Genomic DNA, 19,580 nt, shown 5'->3' with positions numbered 1-19,580 from the left:
TTCTTTGTTTAGGAAATAGGGGTAGTTTGGACTATGAGACAATAACGTGACTAGTAAAAACAAACCTAGGTTTTAGGCAGAGCGAAATGTCAGCCGATGAAAACAGCCTACCTTAGGACGCCTTAGAGATAGAAAGCTTGTTATGAACGAAGAGAGTTAGCTGACATTCGATGGTTCCCTTCATTGCTATTAAGTTCTTATTCATTATCAGCGTTGACTTTCGATGGTATTATTGTATTTCGTAGAGTGTTACCTCCGTTTGGTTTATCTGTATTAGACACCACGGAAGCGCCTAACAATGCACTTCTCTTAAGGGTTGCCTCCACCTCTGTACCATCTCTAACCCTAACCTCTAACCCTAACTGGTCTAAATAGTAGTAGGCCTATTTCACGTCTTTCCAAAACTAAATGTTATTCAAAGTACTGATTTTTCTTAATGATTATGCCATCACCTTGTTATACAACTATTTTATCGAATAAAATGTACTAAATAGTATTTAGAGCAGAAGGGGCTCGTTATCCTTGGCTGTCTAGTGGCTACCCATCTAGAAGAAGGAAAACTCTGAATCCAAACCTCTGCAGCCTTGCAGCTGTACCCAATTATGGGAAAACTTCGGTGGTCAATCCTGAAAAAAAAATCAGGAGCCGGGACCCTTAGGCAAGCAGCAGCACACAGTGCTACACCCTGGCAGAGCCTGCGACGCGCTGATCCCAAACTGAATCGGTGCCGTTCCTTTTGACACATCATCTGCGTGGAGAGAGGAGAAATGCTGAGTGTTCTCTATAACTACAATGTTCTATAGCCAATGCTCTGGCAGTCATTTTTAATGAGATGATAAATAGTGATAATTGGCTCGCGCAGACCAATACCACTCTTTAAACTAAACTAAATGCAGTTCACAGTAGCACAGAAGTCTGAGACGGCTGTGAACAACAGATAGTCGTAGGTGTTATATCGGAGTTTCCCTCTCCTAGACTGGCTGCCGACCATAGCTATAGAGCCCAGTCTGCCCAATAGCCGAATGGCTGATATGGTTTTATATCGTGAAGTTAGATCTCATCTAGATCTAACTAGATCTAGTTCTAGAGTTAGTGAATATTAGTAAATCTAGTAATGATAGATGATAAAGGTCTAGCCCTAGCTAGAATCATCTACTAGCCTTTTTAGGGGAAAAAAAGGCTTGTTTTCAAATAACCCAGCCATTTAAAACATAGATGTCCTTAGCAGTGACACATGGGTGTCGATAGGATTCGAACCCGGTACCTCTGTTGGGAAGCCAAGTGCTTTACCGCTCAGCCACCGCGCCTTCAATAATCAAAATTACCAAAACGTTACATCAGATATAAATCACTTGCAAAAATCATATATGTACTACAGACAGACTACGGTACTAAGGAAGCTTGACTGACCAAAAAAAAAATATCATCCTTAAACAATGAGTCGTGGATTATGAAAAATGACTGGTAACTTATGACTAACGATTCCTGACTGAATTGTTTTGCATTTATTGGCTTCCAAAAGATTGGCCTGGTGCTATAGCCCCGGTTAAAAAGCTCCTGCATTGGGGTTTATTTGTATTTTGTCTGCTATTACATGTTACATTTGTATTTTTGCTGTTTCTAGTTATCATTATATTTCTTGTCGTAGCGTATTACCTCTTAATTTGTATAAATAGAATTGAACTCATTTTTTTCTGCTTCTTATTTTCTAGTTGATGGCCTGATCTCTAGCCCGTGCAACGCCATCAACATTTGTTACCTGGGTTTTTATTGCAAACCGGATGGGTGCCAACACTTATGTCAGGACGAAACATGTAACGGCCACGGCCAGTGCGTCGCTGACGTAGGAATGGACAAGACAGCCTCCACCAAATGCATGTAAGTTTACATCAGACCTGTAAGCTAACCACTTTTAATGTCCATTTCTCATTAAGGCTGGCGGGATACTGGAGGGGAGGGGGGCTCGGGGGTAAAGGCACACTGTATAAAAAACTACTACTCAGTGACAAATCTCAGTGCTGGATCATAGAAAGTAGAGACCCCTGCCCTATTCAAGCACTAACAAAATTAACTAAAAGCATGTCATATTTCTGAAGTAGGTCTCCGTGTTGCTCATTTTAAATTTAATTTCCTTTACTTTCTTATACATAAACGAAGTTTGAATCTTTAGTGCTGAAACAAATTATGAATAAACTCGACATGTAACATATAATAGCAGCTCTAAGTTTAGGTAGTTATTGAGAAAAGAAGGTGAAGAATGGAAAGTTCAACATAGTAATGCTCCAATGACGACTCAAACCATGGACCTCAGAAGTCGGCCACATCGTCTGACTGGTCCACCCCTACCCCGCAAATAACAAGGATGAAAAAAGAGCCTTTCAAGTCAGTAGTGTTAATTTGAACCTGCATCGTCACACATGATTACGTTACAGCGTCGGCCCAAATCTCTCCCCACTTTTGCTTTCACCAGCAGTTTTAAGTTACGCCCATGTGGTCTGTTACATGTATCTGATATTTCAATGTAGTTTCAATTACACTCTTTATTGAGAAAGTACTGTATGTTTTTTTAATTATTTAATTTTTATTTTATTTCATCAGCTGCGATGACAGCTACGACACTGAGTACTATGGTGACAAATGTGAGAGCTCTCGAACCGGAAAGTTACAGATCATCGCCATCATTTCCGGCGTTTTGGGAGCCGCCATCTTGGTTCTGTTCATCGCTCTACTGATTTCTTGCTGTGCAGGAAAAAGAAGGGGCTCTTCAAAAGAATAGTAAGTTGGAGATAAACTGTGTGGGTCAACTGTGAGGATCTACTGTGCGGGAAAGTGTGTTGGTCAATTTGTATTATCACTTATCAAGTATGTGCATCAACTGTGAGGATCTACTGTGTGGGAAAGTGTGTTGGTCAGTTTGTATTATCACTTATCAAGTATGTGCATCAACTGTGAGGATCTACTGTGTGGGAAAGTGTGTTGGTCAGTTTGTATTATCAGTTATCAAGTATGTGCGTCAACTGTGAGGATCTACTGTGTGGGAAAGTGTGTTTTTCAGTTTGTATTATCACTTATCAAGTATGTGCATCAACTGTGAGGATCTGCTGTGTGGGAAAGTGTGTTGGTCAGTTTGTATTATCACTTATCAAGTATGTGCATCAACTGTGAGGATCTGCTGTGTGGGAAAGTGTGTTTTTCAGTTTGTATTATCACTTATCAAGTATGTGCATCAACTGTGAGGATCTACTGTGTGGGAAAGTGTGTTGGTCAGATTGTATTATCAGTTATCAATTATGTGGGTCGACTGTGAGGATCTGCTGTGTGGGAAAGTGTGTTGGTCAGTTTGTATTATCAGTTATCAAGTATGTGCATCAACTGTGAGGATCTGCTGTGTGGGAAAGTGTGTTTTTCAGTTTGTATTATCAGTTATCAATTATGTGCATCAACTGTGAGGATCTGCTGTGTGGGAAAGTGTGTTTTTCAGTTTGTATTATCACTTATCAAGTATGTGCATCAACTGTGAGGATCTGCTGTGTGGGAAAGTGTGTTTTTCAGTTTGTATTATCACTTATCAAGTATGTGCATCAACTGTGAGGATCTACTGTGTGGGAAAGTGTGTTGGTCAGTTTGTATTATCACTTATCAAGTATGTGCATCAACTGTGAGGATCTACTGTGTGGGAAAGTGTGTTGGTCAGTTTGTATTATCACTTATCAAGTATGTGCATCAACTGTGAGGATCTGCTGTGTGGGAAAGTGTGTTTTTCAGTTTGTATTATCACTTATCAAGTATGTGCATCAACTGTGAGGATCTACTGTGTGGGAAAGTGTGTTTTTCAGTTTGTATTATCAGTTATCAAGTATGTGCATCAACTGTGAGGATCTACTGTGTGGGAAAGTGTGTTTTTCAGTTTGTATTATCACTTATCAAGTATGTGCATCAACTGTGAGGATCTACTGTGTGGGAAAGTGTGTTTTTCAGTTTGTATTATCACTTATCAAGTATGTGCATCAACTGTGAGGATCTACTGTGTGGGAAAGTGTGTTGGTCAGTTTGTATTATCACTTATCAAGTATGTGCATCAACTGTGAGGATCTGCTGTGTGGGAAAGTGTGTTTTTCAGTTTGTATTATCACTTATCAAGTATGTGCATCAACTGTGAGGATCTACTGTGTGGGAAAGTGTGTTGGTCAATTTGTATTATCACTTATCAAGTATGTGCATCAACTGTGAGGATCTGCTGTGTGGGAAAGTGTGTTTTTCAGTTTGTATTATCACTTATCAATTATGTGGGTCGACTGTGAGGATCTGCTGTGTGGGAAAGTGTGTTTTTCAGTTTGTATTATCACTTATCAAGTATGTGCATCAACTGTGAGGATCTGCTGTGTGGGAAAGTGTGTTTTTCAGTTTGTAGTATCAGTTATCAAGTATGTGCATCAACTGTGAGGATCTGCTGTGTGGGAAAGTGTGTTTTTCAGTTTGTATTATCAGTTATCAATTATGTGGGTCGACTGTGAGGATCTGCTGTGTGGGAAAGTGTGTTGGTCAGTTTGTATTATCAGTTATCAAGTATGTGCATCAACTGTGAGGATCTGCTGTGTGGGAAAGTGTGTTTTTCAGTTTGTATTATCAGTTATCAATTATGTGCATCAACTGTGAGGATCTGCTGTGTGGGAAAGTGTGTTTTTCAGTTTGTATTATTACTTATCAAGTATGTGCATCAACTGTGAGGATCTGCTGTGTGGGAAAGTGTGTTTTTCAGTTTGTATTATCAGTTATCAATGATGTGGGTCGACTGTGAGGATCTGCTGTGTGGGAAAGTGTGTTTTTCAGTTTGTATTATCAGTTATCAATGATGTGGGTAGACTGTGAGGATCTACTGTGTGGGAAAGTGTGTTGGTCAGTTTGTATTATCAGTTATCAATGATGTGGGTCGACTGTGAGGATCTACTGTGTGGGAAAGTGTGTTGGTCAGTTTGTATTATCAGTTATCAATGATGTAGGTCGACTGTGAGGATCTGCTGTGTGGGAAAGTGTGTTGGTCAGTTTGTATTATCAGTTATCAATGATGTGGGTCGACTGTGAGGATCAGCTGTGTGGGAAATTGTGTTGGTCAGTTTGTATTATCAGTTATCAATGATGTGGGTCGACTGTGAGGATCTGCTGTGTGGGAAAGTGTGTTGGTCAGTTTGTATTATCAGTTATCAATGATGTGGGTCGACTGTGAGGATCTGCTGTGTGGGAAAGTGTGTTGGTCAGTTTGTATTATCAGTTATCAAGTATGTGCATCAACTGTGAGGATCTGCTGTGTGGGAAAGTGTGTTTTTCAGTTTGTATTATCAGTTATCAATTATGTGCATCAACTGTGAGGATCTGCTGTGTGGGAAAGTGTGTTTTTCAGTTTGTATTATCAGTTATCAATGATGTGGGTCGACTGTGAGGATCTGCTGTGTGGGAAAGTGTGTTTTTCAGTTTGTATTATCAGTTATCAATGATGTGGGTAGACTGTGAGGATCTACTGTGTGGGAAAGTGTGTTGGTCAGTTTGTATTATCAGTTATCAATGATGTGGGTCGACTGTGAGGATCTACTGTGTGGGAAAGTGTGTTGGTCAGTTTGTATTATCAGTTATCAATAATGTAGGTCGACTGTGAGGATCTGCTGTGTGGGAAAGTGTGTTGGTCAGTTTGTATTATCAGTTATCAATGATGTGGGTCGACTGTGAGGATCAGCTGTGTGGGAAATTGTGTTGGTCAGTTTGTATTATCAGTTATCAATGATGTGGGTCGACTGTGAGGATCTGCTGTGTGGGAAAGTGTGTTGGTCAGTTTGTATTATCAGTTATCAATGATGTGGGTCGACTGTGAGGATCTACTGTGTGGGAAAGTGTGTTGGTCAGTTTGTATAATCAGTTATCAATGATGTGGGTCGACTGTGAGGATCTGCTGTGTGGGAAAGTGTGTTGGTCAGTTTGTATTATCACTTATCAATGATGTGGGTCGACTGTGAGGATCTGCTGTGTGGGAAAGTGTGTTGGTCAGTTTGTATTATCAGTTATCAATGATGTGGGTCGACTGTATGGGCAAGGCTAATCGTTATAGAAGGCCTCAACACCGACCTGCGACGTTGCAACATGTGGGCAGTTTAGACCAATAGCTCGTTTCCACGTCACAGGTCTGACATCATAACTTGTGATGAACAAAGTAACCTTTCAAATCTATCATTGCCTTTTGACAGATACACAATCAAGAACACAACTTAATTATTTAAACATATTGTTTGTGTAAAAATATTTTGGTTATACTTAAGATTCGAGGAAGACTTCAACTTTAATTACTTGATCTTTTCAGGCCTGTTTACTCTTCTTGTAGTTAAAATAATCCAAACTAGTATCACTTATTACATACATAACTATGCATCATAATTACACACACACAAGTATATGACTTGAGGGGTGCTTTGGCTAAGAGGCTAAGCACTAGGCTTACAAACTGAGGGCCCTGGGTTTGAATCATTAAGGGTTAGCCATAGAAACAGATGACTTTAATATCATCTGCTCTATAGATCACAAGGTCTGAAAGGGAACTTTACTATATGACTTGAACTCGTATATATTTATTCTAGTATATGCTGAGCTGTCATTGCTCTTACTCTCTTTTGCAGTGACTTTGCTAGAAAGTATGACAACGGCGCATATGATAATTCTGACAGATAAATCATTTATCCTGGAGAAATACTTTGTTTAAGACATCATCTATATACAGAGAGAAAACAGAGAAGTAGCATCAATGTTTCGTAACTCATCATTACTGTAACAACATTCCAATAACATTTGTTTTTCTTACGCCAATCAATTTTGTTTTTATTTTTCTGTTATTCCCCACTGAGTTGGCAGTCGGGGGTGCCAAATGTTATACGAGATGACACATTCCACGGTGGTTACAATTTAAAATTTATATGGTTGTTCCAAAATGTTTCTTCATTTTTGTTATGTGTTCTTAACTGAAGTATTTTGGAAGATCCAAATATTTGTTAGTTGCAACCTTGAAAGTGGTTTCCTCATAAAGATTAAGATTTGTACTTTTTTAACAATACCAAAAAAATTATTTATTTATTTAAATTACTTCAACTATTTTTAAAACATTTTTTTTCAAAAATTTACTTTTTTTCCATAATTCTTTTCATGCTCTAAAGACACTAGCAAACTATTACATTTCCCAATACTAGAAACAAATCCAAAATATACTATTACTTACATTCAAAAGTAGTATAAGTTTTTCAAATGTAAATGTTGCATTCACATTTCATTTAAATTGTTTTTATTTCTTGCCTTAGTTTTTTTCTTCTTCTCTTATCGTTTTCATTGCCAAAAATAGTTGAAAGTTGTTCAATTTACTGTACAAGTATTCTTGTGGCTTTTTTTTCCCTATTTATTTATTTGTTACAATTTTTTTCTTAAAATTTGTCGCATGTGACTTAAGATGAAAGGATTAAGTGCTTATGAATGAGTATATGATTATTTTTGAATAAGTGTCTTGCATTGAAATATATTGCATGTGAAAAAATAGAATTACTATCCACTCTGTTCTTGGAAAACATTTGTTGGTACCCCATGTGGTCTACAAAAATGAGCATACAAACCATATCGCTGGTAGTGTCTTTCTCAATGCTGCTGTTTTGAAATCAAAGAATTGGCACAGAGTAACTCCCTTCTTTATGTTTAATAGTTCATAGGTTTCGATTGTCCTACCTAACGAAACCCATTTCTTATACAATTTCCACATTATTTATTTGCTGTACTATTTTCTAGGAACTGCAACAATAACTTGTATACACATTAACTACCTTCTTTGTTAACTTTTCGTTGTCGGTTTACACTTTTTATAGCAAAAATACAGCAATATCGAGAAAGATGAGAAAGTGATATGTAGTAATGATGGTGGTTATAAAGTTACCTAAAGAAAAACATAAGCACATAAAGAGAGAAAGATTGGGAGAGATTATACAATAAAACAAGTACATGCCAACTAATAAAAATTACATTGTAGTGAAAGAGCTAAATGTATTATTACGTACACACCAGGATGGCTAGATATTTTAGTTCTAAGCTAGAAATAAATGGGTTTGGAAGCCAACAGAAAATGTATCATATAATATAATAGCAGCATTTCGATACAATGGTTTTTGTGTGTAGAAAGGGGAGGTTACTAGGAAAACTGATAAGCCAGAGGAACACTCCAATAACGGACCCCTGTCCCTACTATAGAGGCAGTAGTGTTATAGTATAATGTAGTAATCTGAGGGCTTTCAAAACTGATGATTAGTATTTTTTTTTTATCAAATCCTGTGGTTTAGTACGTGCTTAGGTGTACTATGTGGTCTTTTACCAAGTTTAGTCTTTTATTCACGTCAATATCCGTTAGAAACCTAGAAAATCATCCTCAATGGGTACATGTTGTACATCTAGAACTAGCTTACTTTTGTAAAGTTGATCTACAAATCTCAGAATCTGATACGTGGTTTTGTAAATGTGGAAAAAAAAAGTACATTCAATTTCTAGACAGACCTTGGTCATGTAAACGTTATATCTTCCTACAACGTTAGTGGGTTATGGCTCTTAGCTCTCTCATAGCACAATCGGTGAACAAACAAGCCCACACGTATACAGACACACAGAACTGATATAATGTTGGCTCTCCCTAATAGCCTCCCTTGTCACGTCTTGTTTTTCTAGTTTCTCATCGTGTGCAAGGTATCAATATACTCGTCAACACACAATACCACACACGCACCCTGGGGTGCACACATCTCCACATTTTTCCAAACGCTAAAAAATGAAACTGCCACTTCTCGTGAACTTATTTTTATTATGCAAATTACCCGAAACTATGAACACGGTTATATGTATCTCCTCTCCCCTTTTTTTTTTCTTTCCCTATTATTTTATTGGCTTGCCATATTCTCGTATTCTCCATAATTAATATACTTATTATAATCTTCATTTTGCTTGTAGGAATCATATAATAAGGTTACTGTAGGAATTATATAATAAGGTTATTTTTTGTGATACTTCTTTTTAAACATGAAATCGATGTAAAATAGACCATGCATATATTATTTATATACCATTAATGTAAGTACTGATTTCTAAATGTTGTCTAGACATATAACCGCTGAAGCTCTGCAGATAAACTGATTTGATCCGTTAATGTGCGTAATTCGCATTTTACTTCACGTAATATTCATACCGTTAAAGATGAGGACGGCGGTTAGGGTTAAGGATTAGGATTATGGGGTAGGATTAGGGTTAGGTTTAGTGATTAGGATAAAAATGAGGGTTATAATAGGGTAGGACCAAATGAAAAACAATTACTACTCATAAATGTTCAGAATTTCCCGATCTGGGTTCTGCGAAACCTTAGTGTTCCTCGAGGCCTGAATAGATGTTCCACGAACTACTGGAAAAATTTACTAGTAGGCTACCACGTGACTTAATCTCTCTGTATAATAGCTAAATGAGGACCGTTCACACTCACAAAGTGGTAAGTGCTCTGTAAATGAAAAAAGTTTGAGAATCACCGTTATGATGTTATTAATTTTACTTTGTATAAGTGTCAGAAAAAAGTTGGGTAAAAAGTAGGTACCTACGAATTCATATTTTAGATCTTACTTAATTGGATCCGTTTCCCATGTCCTATTTGTGGAACATCAGAAGTTTGTCTAGGATCTCAATTTCCAGTCCTATCACATCTTGCATGCCCAGGATGAGTTGTTAAGATCTAGATTCAGATTATTGTTAAATTGGATCAAACGATTTATTTCTCTGTTTCCGAACATAAAATAAAGATGCAATAATATCCGCGCGTTTTGAGAAATGTAATACCTCCATTGTGTTAGATCGATGCTGCCAATATAGGCGTTTTGTGCTATCTAGATAAGTATTAGTTGTGTAGTCCTTTAAAGTCTTTCATTTATATTTTCTAAAACTTTGAATCCCTTTGATGTCTTCCAGTACTACTAATTGTTTGGAAATTTCGTGTTTTATTTTTTATTTTCGTACTATTCATGATCATGTTGAAAGTTTCAATATTGTCTGCCATTTTAAGCTTTGTTGTCTAAATGTCATAAATAAAACTCTGTCAAAGTGAATACATGATTACCATTGGTCGGAGCCTGGGTCGATGACAAAGACTCAGTGCCTATTTCGTTCGATTTGTTTTAAGACCTTTGATTTGGGAAACTGATTTATTCTCTAGCTCTAAGATTTAAAAACAATAGCAGGGTTTGACTTGGTTATGAAGTACCATCCTTGACTCATGGTTTCTGTCCTCTGACACAGAAGAATTCGGTATTTAACAATTGAAAATCTTTGTCGTTTGCACCTGTCAACGGTAATTTTTTTTTTTTTGGGGGGGGGGGAGTAATGGCATTTCTCACTAAATCTGTATAGTGATATTACATGGGGACAAATAAGGTTAGACGTGCTTTTATAGCAAGAGGTTAATATTAACGTTAAAAACATTGTATGTAACTCTACACCTAGCATAACAGAAACAAAAGTAAAGGATTAAGTGTGATCCTACTCAGTATTGTTTTACTGCATGGGACTTTGTTTCTGTTATGCTTAATGACGAGTACCTGTATTCTGATATAAGTTATATACTTTGTAACATTTGTTTCATTTGTAAACAAAAAATACATTTCCAGTTGGCAATAAACACTGTGAGTGGTTCTCAATTGTTAAGTCTTCATGGCCACATAAAGTATGCCTAGGAAATGAACCACGAATGAAACTTAATTCCATTAAAAAAAATGCTGATGTAGATTTTGATGTCTACGAGGTTGAATGGAGAACCTGTTGACTCTCTGACATGGTTCTATCTCATATCACTCGCCGAAAGATGAAGGATTCTAGCCAAACACTTAAGTCCAAGCAGAAGTGACTTTGTCCTAACTATTTATCGAGTATTCAAGCCTTTAACGGAAGTACAAATATTTCATGCTTTAATGAAACGTGACAGCTCATTGCTGCTAGATAAATGTTCGTCTTACTTATTCCAAATTCAATAGTAAACATTATTTAAAATATGTAGACACTCTTGCCAACTGTGGTCAGAAGTCATAACGCAAGACAGTTCAATGTTAGTAAGCCGCTCTACTGAGACCTATTTCTTCTATCATATTTTTTAAAAATATTTATCAAGCATTTATATATGTTCTTCCAAACATTATACCAATGTAAGTTGTTGCTATGTTTGTTTTACGTGACACGTTCAATTCAATGTACAAAAGACGTTGTTTCATTGTGCTAGTAGGTCTGTACATTGTTTTCATGTGAAGTCTATTACATATTGTTATTTCTATGCAACATTAAATGTATTGTGATCTATACTCTTGTATAATATAATGCAAACTTCATGTGTCTGAATGCGTTACTGGGTCCTGTAGTATACGATAAATGTGGACACAATGTAAATCATCCTATTTTTGTGTTGTATTCATTTGTTATATATTTATATTCCAAACTTTAACATTCCTGACATTGATTTTAAAATGTATTGAAATTAAAGATTTAAAATTTGATTTGTTTTCTTGTACCTTCCTTTATATATATATATATATTCCTTACTGGTCAGCTGTTATTGTGTGTCGTCAAGCGTGACACTTATGTGAACATTTAGGTGGAGTCCAGTATTTCCCTTGGCTAGCCCTAGCTGTGAACTACATATTTTGCCACATATAACACAGGCCAAATCCTGTTCTGTAGAAAAAAAAAATGTTTACGGCTCTACGCCTGTCTTCGGTAGTAATGTTCTATATGGTGTCTAATTGTTTATCTGATAACATTTTGAATAGGATCTACACAGTTAGAGACATGAGAGTTGAGCAAGACTTACAGACCTACAGAGTTTCGACATTGGGCTTTGTAAAAGTTAGCATCCGCTACCAACCTCTGTAGGAAAACGGATGTTTGTTGCAAATAATCCTCTGATTGTCTTCAAGAATGAAAGGAATGAAGTAGATTTGAGAGGACAAAGTCGAATTTATAAAATCCAAGATGGCGGTACCCCACTGTCTTCATATTATGAATTTATGCGTTCATGTTTTGAGCGATAATGAAATCCAATATTTTATAATTGATTCATTCAAACAAATATGAAGTCGAAATGACCGACAATCAGTAACAATGTGTAATGGTAAAAAAAAAAATTGTTTTCAATAATTTACATTCTGTATTATCATGACTTAATTATTAATTCAGCATGACTTTATCTTCACATTGATACAATTTATTACGAATTATTATGAATTTAACATAACTTCATGACTTTATTATGTAACCATCATGAGCTCTTTTTTTTTACCTTAGCATAACTTTAAACATTTATATATTATAATATTAATATAAGTATTATTATTCTTTATTTTTATTAATTTTTACACATTATTTCATCATTTATTCCTTTTTTTTTTTTTTTGGTATCAACTTTTAAAAATATTTCGCTCTGCTTCTGTTTTCATTCTTAATTTATCTCTTCCTTGACTGAAAAAAATGTTTCACGTTCTATTTTAAGCTTCTTTGTAATTTTTACTCATTTTACACTACTAATGAATTTTAAAAAATTGATTAGTCTTCTTTTTACTAGTTCTAATAAACAACAAGTACTTTTAGAGTCACAATGTTATTACATCCGTCTTCACATAAGTTGTTTTTTTTTAACCTAATTAGATATTTATAAGAGAGGAGCAGATTACTCTGTAAACCAAAAATAGAAATAATGAAAATATTCTGTTGCAATTAAAATAAGATAGAAAAATTAATATTTTTTAATTAACATGATTGTCTTTAAAACAAATCTAAATCGTTGTATAAGAACTATGAATAATACTGATTCTATAATATGTTATGTAATATATTTTTAGTTTGTTAGAGTTTAACAGCGATAAACCTTAAATAAGTAAAATAAATAGTACGAAGAATTAATTCCTTTGAGATTTTACAAACAATACCACTGTAAATGTGGCAGCCATTTACTTAATGTGGACTGCATAAAGCATTCTTCACTCAAGAGGTTAAAAATTAAATGATTGCCACTTTTTTTAAACCATGTAAATTTTCTACACCAGAAATGGACAAATTACTGACAGCGGGACACTAGCGTCCCGACAGAGCACTTTATGTGGGCCGTAGACAATATCAGAGGTTCAATGTACCCACAGATAATCTATACAAAATGCACATATTTTAAAAATGAATCATTTTAGATTTTTTTTGTGTCTACATATTACATATTTATTATATTTTATATTATCGATTCTAATGAAACAGGGGTTAAAGAAAACATTCTCTAGAATTCTAAAAGGTTTCAAGAAAATAAAAATTATTACTCTGGGTAATATGTCATAATATTCAGGAGTAGATTGCGTTTTTATTCAGTAATTACCTTCGCTTTGTTTTCAAGTTATGTAAATAAAAAAATTAGTATTGTTGGATTGGAGATAAAAGAAAAAAAATAGATGAATGTCGTGTTCAGGGGCGGACTAGGTATCAAAATCGGCCCGGGCAATACCATATAAACCGGCCCACACATGGCATGTCATATCATGAGTGGAGCCAGGATTTTTTCGGTGTGGAGGGGATTTTTTTTACCCCCCCCCTTTTCAGCAATATATATATAAATAGGCCTATATATATATATATGAGTGTGTGTGTGTGTATAATTAATGTTCATTACAATCTGACCTTTCATTATTTTAAAAGTTTTTTTTCTACCCTATAATACTCTCTTCCTTTAATTAGAGGAAAGACAGTAGGCCTACACACAACCAAGGACAGCTAGGGAGTCTAGGGGAGCGCTGTGAGCTCCCCCAGCGGGGTCCAGGGCGAAGCTCCGGATTCAAGCATTATTTCCGTTATTTTAAGCTTTACAAAATACATATTCTGAGGTCTCTACAGTGCAATTAGCCTGCTACTCTTCCGCTAAAAAATTCAAAAACCAAATCTGCTAATCACTGCACTTAATTAATGGAGTCCAGCGACTAGTAGAAAATGGTAACTATAGTTTTGCTTTAGTTTTTGTATTGAGAAGAGGGGTAACCACAAAACCCTTTCGGCTACGCTCAAGAAATTTGGTGACTGTGGTTTGCTTAATTTGGCTGCACTGGAGCAGTAAGTAAAGTTTCCCTTTCAGACAAAGAGGTCTGAGGCAAGTGATGGTTTGAACTTCCGTCCCCTCCCGGCTACGCCCATGTGTTATACTATTGGTGTAAGCCTACTTCTCTTCAAAATATATAAAGTTTGATAACGTATCGAAAACTGGATGTATGTTTCGTAAGAGTACATAATGTATTTTATTTATACATGCATCTAGTGTGGAAAGTATAAACACTACAATAGCTGCCTTAATGAGTTTGAAACTTTTTGATATTACTTATAGATTTCAGACGTTTCTTCAAAAAAAAAAAAAGATAATTACGTCCTACGCATTTCCTGTGTTAATATAGCCATGTATGTTGATCTGTAACTTAAACTATGCTAAGTCTTTGGTTTTCCTGGCTGACTCATTCAACCCATTCCATTAAAAGATTAGAGAATGCAGAACAGTTGGAGAGGCACTTACTTAATGTGAAAGCTCTTGCTTCGTCCTAATACATTATCAATAACTCGAATTGTATATGAATATATCATGACCCATTATTTAAAATATTAATATAAATCTCCTTTCATATAAATCGGATGTGACAGCGCTATGTAAATTGTTATAATTATTATAATAATTTCCGTCATTGATGACTTCATACTAAGCTGGAGGTTACACCCCAAGGCCGCGCGATACACATTTAAGACCGAAAAAAAATCCGCTGCCGATGACAGACGCAGGCGGAGAAAAAAAAATCTTAATCGACCAACGGCGGATATTAGTTATGCTTCTCTCAGTATGGCAAAATATGTAGGTCACGGCTGGGGCTGCGTCGTCATGGGTAATACTGCATTCCTCATTAAATGGGACAAATGGGAGTGCTATCAAACGTCCAGGCCGACCAGCAAAATGATTAGGCCAAACACAACCTCGAAGACATCATAACAGTGTTGAAGTCCATGCCGCTCGTGCAAAGCATAAAGTACGGTCTAACGTTTTGCAAATGATAATAAATACAATGTATAGTGTACATTTTTTTTTATTCTTGTTGAATTTTTTGTTTAAAAAATTTAGGCTAATAAAAAAAAAACAACAACAAGAAAACGTTTTCGGGCATCTGTGACTTACTGCTGTCAATTTTTTTTAAGGTTGTCTGCATTGAAAAAAAAATGTTTCTTTGGTTGCGACCAGACCGGCCCATTTCGTGCCGGCCCACTGGGCATTTGCCCGTTTGCCCATATAGCCAGTCCACCCCTGGTCGTGTTTGATGAATGTCTTGTTTGATGAATGTCGTGTTTAAAACTAGGGATGAACGATAAAGTATTTTGTTGTCGTGGTTAAGAGTGTGCTTTTCTGTGCCTCTATATGTAGACAGGGCGGACTTAGGCCCCGCAGTTTCAAAGGCCCCGCGGTAATTCTAGGTGTAAATTATTAAAATTAAAACATTATAACTTATACATAATAACATGTTTTGCGCGGCTTCATGATTATCCCAGGGCTAGTGGAAATCTCCTGTAATTGCAAAATATACAAAAAGTTGTGAAAATTTCCTGAAATAAAAAAATCTTCTGAAAACTTATAAACATTTCTTGAAAAATAGACAAAATGTTCATTTTGGGGTGCCAATCCTATTCGCGATAAAAATAAAAACTGCATTGTCAGCTTTCATTAAAATTTTTTTTTTTTGTAAAGACGAATGTATTTTCTAATACAATATCTTAATGTTCACTTTATGATTATCCCTACCCAGACTAGGCCCCGCGTAATCCGTTTCGCATAGGGCCCCGCAATTGCTAGGACCGGCCCTGTATGTAGAGAATTCATGTTGTCCACTTGTCATAATGAGAGAGACACAATTAGAGAGAGCCATTGTTTGTCTAATACATGCCTAACGGCTGTCTGTGTCGGCTCTGTTGAACTTGTTAGTGAACACGGGTGGGGCGGGGCTAGATGGAGCATGGAACCATTGACCACTAGGTGCTTATTTGTATTGGGACCAATGACTAGAAGCATGTTTTTTTTTTGGACATTCTTATGGTCTAGAGCAGTGATGCCCAACCCAAGTTGATCTGCGGGCCAAAATATTTTTCCCACTTGTGTCTTGGGCCACATGACCGAAAATGTACAAAAAATGAAATGAAATTGACCTGAAACAATTTTATCAGAAACCTGTGAAACTAGTACTTACATTCATTAATGGAATATCTGAAAGTAATCTCTTTTTTTTTACGCTTCTGAAAATGACTTCATTTCTCTACTTAAAATGTGAGCTACATTGTAGCTAGCTTTACCACTGAGTCATTTTCTTGTCTCTTTTTTTGGTAAATATTCTAATCGATCCTCTAATCTCTAGGCAAAGTTAAACAATCTTTTATTCGCGGTTCAAACCAAAAATGTTGTTATTTTTGTTTGATAAATGCCATTTATTATAAGTTATTGTTTTATTTAAACAGCCACACTTTCATTATAAAAAAATATAATGGCTTATTATCATGTTCCACAAATAAGTAAAGATCCGTTCACTTGTCCTGCTAGATTCTAAATTCAGAGTCCACATGCAGTTTCTTCGGCTCTCCCATTTCATAAACGCTGAAATATTAAAGTTCATAATGTCAAACCATCTGTGAAAACGTGAGAACCCTCAAACTTTTCATGGAGATGGGGATTTTCTACACACGTAGTGCTGAGGTTTCGGCGAGCCGGATGAAGCCACGTTAAGGGCCGGATGTGGCCCTAGGGCCGTATTTGGGGTATCACTGATCTACAGCAAAAAAAACACTTTGAAATATTCTATTCCAAAAATATGGAAAATTCCAAAAGCTGGTTAAACAAAAGCGACTCATAAATAGGATTTTGTTTTTCATTGCTAGCCTACATTTACACCACTGTACCACAATTTGTAACTTTTTCTTCAGCCATAGGTCTGTAAAACAACTCTATATGGGGACGTCTTGTAAGGAAATGAGAAATGTCAAGGAAAACACTCCGATGACCTAAATATCTGACCGCTGAGTAAATGATAAGATAAATGTCCTGTTACACTGATTAAGTTTCCAGTATCACACTAAGACTCGGACCTGAGCCAACATACTCACTAGATCTTGAATCTAATAGCACAATGCGTGGACCTGAGCCAACATACTCACTAGATCTTGAATCTAATAGCACAATGCGTGGACCTGCGCCAACATACTCACTAGATCTTGAATCTAATAGCACAATGCGTGGTTTGTAAATGAATCCTTTCTTTCTTTTTTTTTTTTGGCAACATTTTTTTGCGACGTGAAAATTTGAAGAAAAAAAAAGTAAATAAGCTGTCACCATGTAGATCTAATGTATAGTTATGTCTGACTCCATTTTATGATGAAGGGAGAAGGGGGGGGGTATAGTCAGGGAGAAGGGGGGGGGGTATAGTCAGGGTATATTATTAGATGTATGTGTGAAAAATGTAGGTTATTATAAGCATTCGTATAGAGTGAGACGTCTTACCGCGAACCTTTTTATATCTGACGCATAATAGTCATAACAATATACACCAGTCAGAAGAACTTTGATCATTCTGACATAAGCAAGTCGAGAAAAGTTGCGTTAGCGGTAAAACCTTTGTACAATTGTACAAAACATTGTCGCTGACGCCACTCATGAAAACGGTAGACATTTTATAAGCTCCTTATTACAAGATGAAAGAAAACCTTTTTAGGCCTAAGAATTTCATTTTACTCGGTTAATATTCAAACATGGATTCATCACTGCAATGAAAATTCAAATTGCTTATGCCCCTGGATAAAAAAAAAACCGGCTTCGTCTATACCCTTTTTTTTTTTGTTAGGATCTCCCGCCTCCCTTGAAAGGACCTCGCGCCTCTAGGAGCGACGCGACACACAGTTTGAGAAACGCTGGTCTAGATCTACAGGCTATGTGTAATCGTTACTGCCTTGCAGACGTTTTCTAGTGCATGGGTTTCTGTTGTTGTCATGTATCTAGTTTTAATTACATTACCGACAAGAGAGTCAGTGTATGGGCTGACAGCAGACGGATAAACTGGAATGTAAAGGTAATAGGAGAGTCCTGAACCCTATCACTCTTATAATGTGGACAGAAGTACATTCTAGCGAGAAGGAACAGAAGGAAAGAAACATTTAGTAATAGAGCAAGTATTAGTGAGACACATAGAAGCAGAGTGAAACGGCAGAGACAGAAGAGAGAGAAAAATAGAGGCCACATGATTACAATTTTACAAAGAGAGTATGTTATCACATAAACTCAGAAGCGGCACCCGATATGTCTGCCCAAGGGTCCGCATTGAATGTGTACGGGTCTTAACAGTTTCTCTCTCACGTAGAAAATGTTCATTTAGGCATGATTGCCTGCCACCACTTACACCCAATGCAATGCTTGTCCCAGTGTGAACAGTGCAGGGTTTTCGAAATATAGACAAAGAGAGGAGAAATGTTGATTGGAGCCCTGGTGAGCGTGTACTACTTTTTACAAGGTTTACATCAACTCACTCTGTCTGTCTGTCTGGACAAAAGTTTGTACACGTTATTTCTCCGACACCCAATCTCGGATCAAGCTGAACTTCTGCACAATTATTTCTTTTACCTGACAACACAATAATCAATTAAAAACCAATTGGTTAATTAACTATTGGTAATAAATTATTTTTTGGTATCTCAAAGATGGGAAAGAAATAGTACTTGACTGAAGTGGTGGTTTAAGCTGAAATAGTCCCCTTTCCAAGGGAAATAAATAGTACATGACAGAAGTGGTGGTATAAGCTGAATTAGTCTCCTTTAGAGATTGTCGACTGAGGCTTATAACAAAAATAATGACATGACTGATCCAAACTAATATAAGTTTTTAAAATTAATTTTTATTTTATTTTGCTTGTTAATAACCTCCAATTGAATTCTGAAGTACTGGTGGTCAAAAAAAAGCTTCCTCACTTCTAGGCTTTCCTTTAATTCAATCTGTCATGGTCTTTGCTTCTTCATGCTTTAGACGCACACATACAAACACATAAATAGACGCATACATCTTTTCGGTAGCACACAGATGGACACACACTTTTTTTTTCATTATAAACATTTTGTCTTACATTCTAACAATAAATACGCCAAAAAAAAATTACGGATTCACATCCTCTCAATTTCCTTAAAACATATTATACAATGCTTGTGACTGTTCTACATATTGTTTTTAATGTAATACACTAGTGAGTAGAAGTTTATGGATTGTTAAAAAAAAAAAAAAAAAAAAAAAAAAGCTAGATCTCTTCTGAATATCTACTTGAAATTATTTGGCTAGATCCATATGTGAAATGATTTGGTTGGATACATATTCAAGTGAAATTATTTGGAATTTACTTTTGTTTATTTGATTTATTATTATTAATTTATTTAAATTGAATTTTAATATATTTTTAATCCCTTGATATTTTACA

The 19,580-nt window shown here is 36.0% G+C and overlaps 1 protein-coding gene across 7 annotated transcripts in view; it reads left to right on the top strand.

Moving 5' to 3' along the window:
* LOC106060850 (mucin-2-like) overlaps positions 1–11,579 on the top strand; it is a 66,462-nt gene extending 54,883 nt beyond the window's left edge. For all 7 annotated transcript variants that reach the window (XM_056013492.1, XM_056013487.1, XM_056013491.1 and 4 more), the window contains exons 7-9: positions 1,713–1,878; positions 2,599–2,775; positions 6,660–11,579. In XM_056013492.1, coding sequence (XP_055869467.1) covers positions 1,713–1,878; positions 2,599–2,775; positions 6,660–6,711 — 395 coding nt within the window. In that variant the 3' untranslated portion in view covers positions 6,712–11,579. The remainder of the gene's footprint in view (positions 1–1,712; positions 1,879–2,598; positions 2,776–6,659) is intronic.
* The last annotated feature ends 8,001 nt before the right edge of the window (positions 11,580–19,580 follow it).

This window comes from Biomphalaria glabrata, chromosome 16, assembly GCF_947242115.1.
Source record: "Biomphalaria glabrata chromosome 16, xgBioGlab47.1, whole genome shotgun sequence".
Classification (NCBI taxonomy): domain Eukaryota; kingdom Metazoa; phylum Mollusca; class Gastropoda; family Planorbidae; genus Biomphalaria; species Biomphalaria glabrata.
The sequence above is the reverse complement of the archived record's forward strand: the minus strand, read 5'-3'. Positions and strand labels throughout refer to the sequence as shown.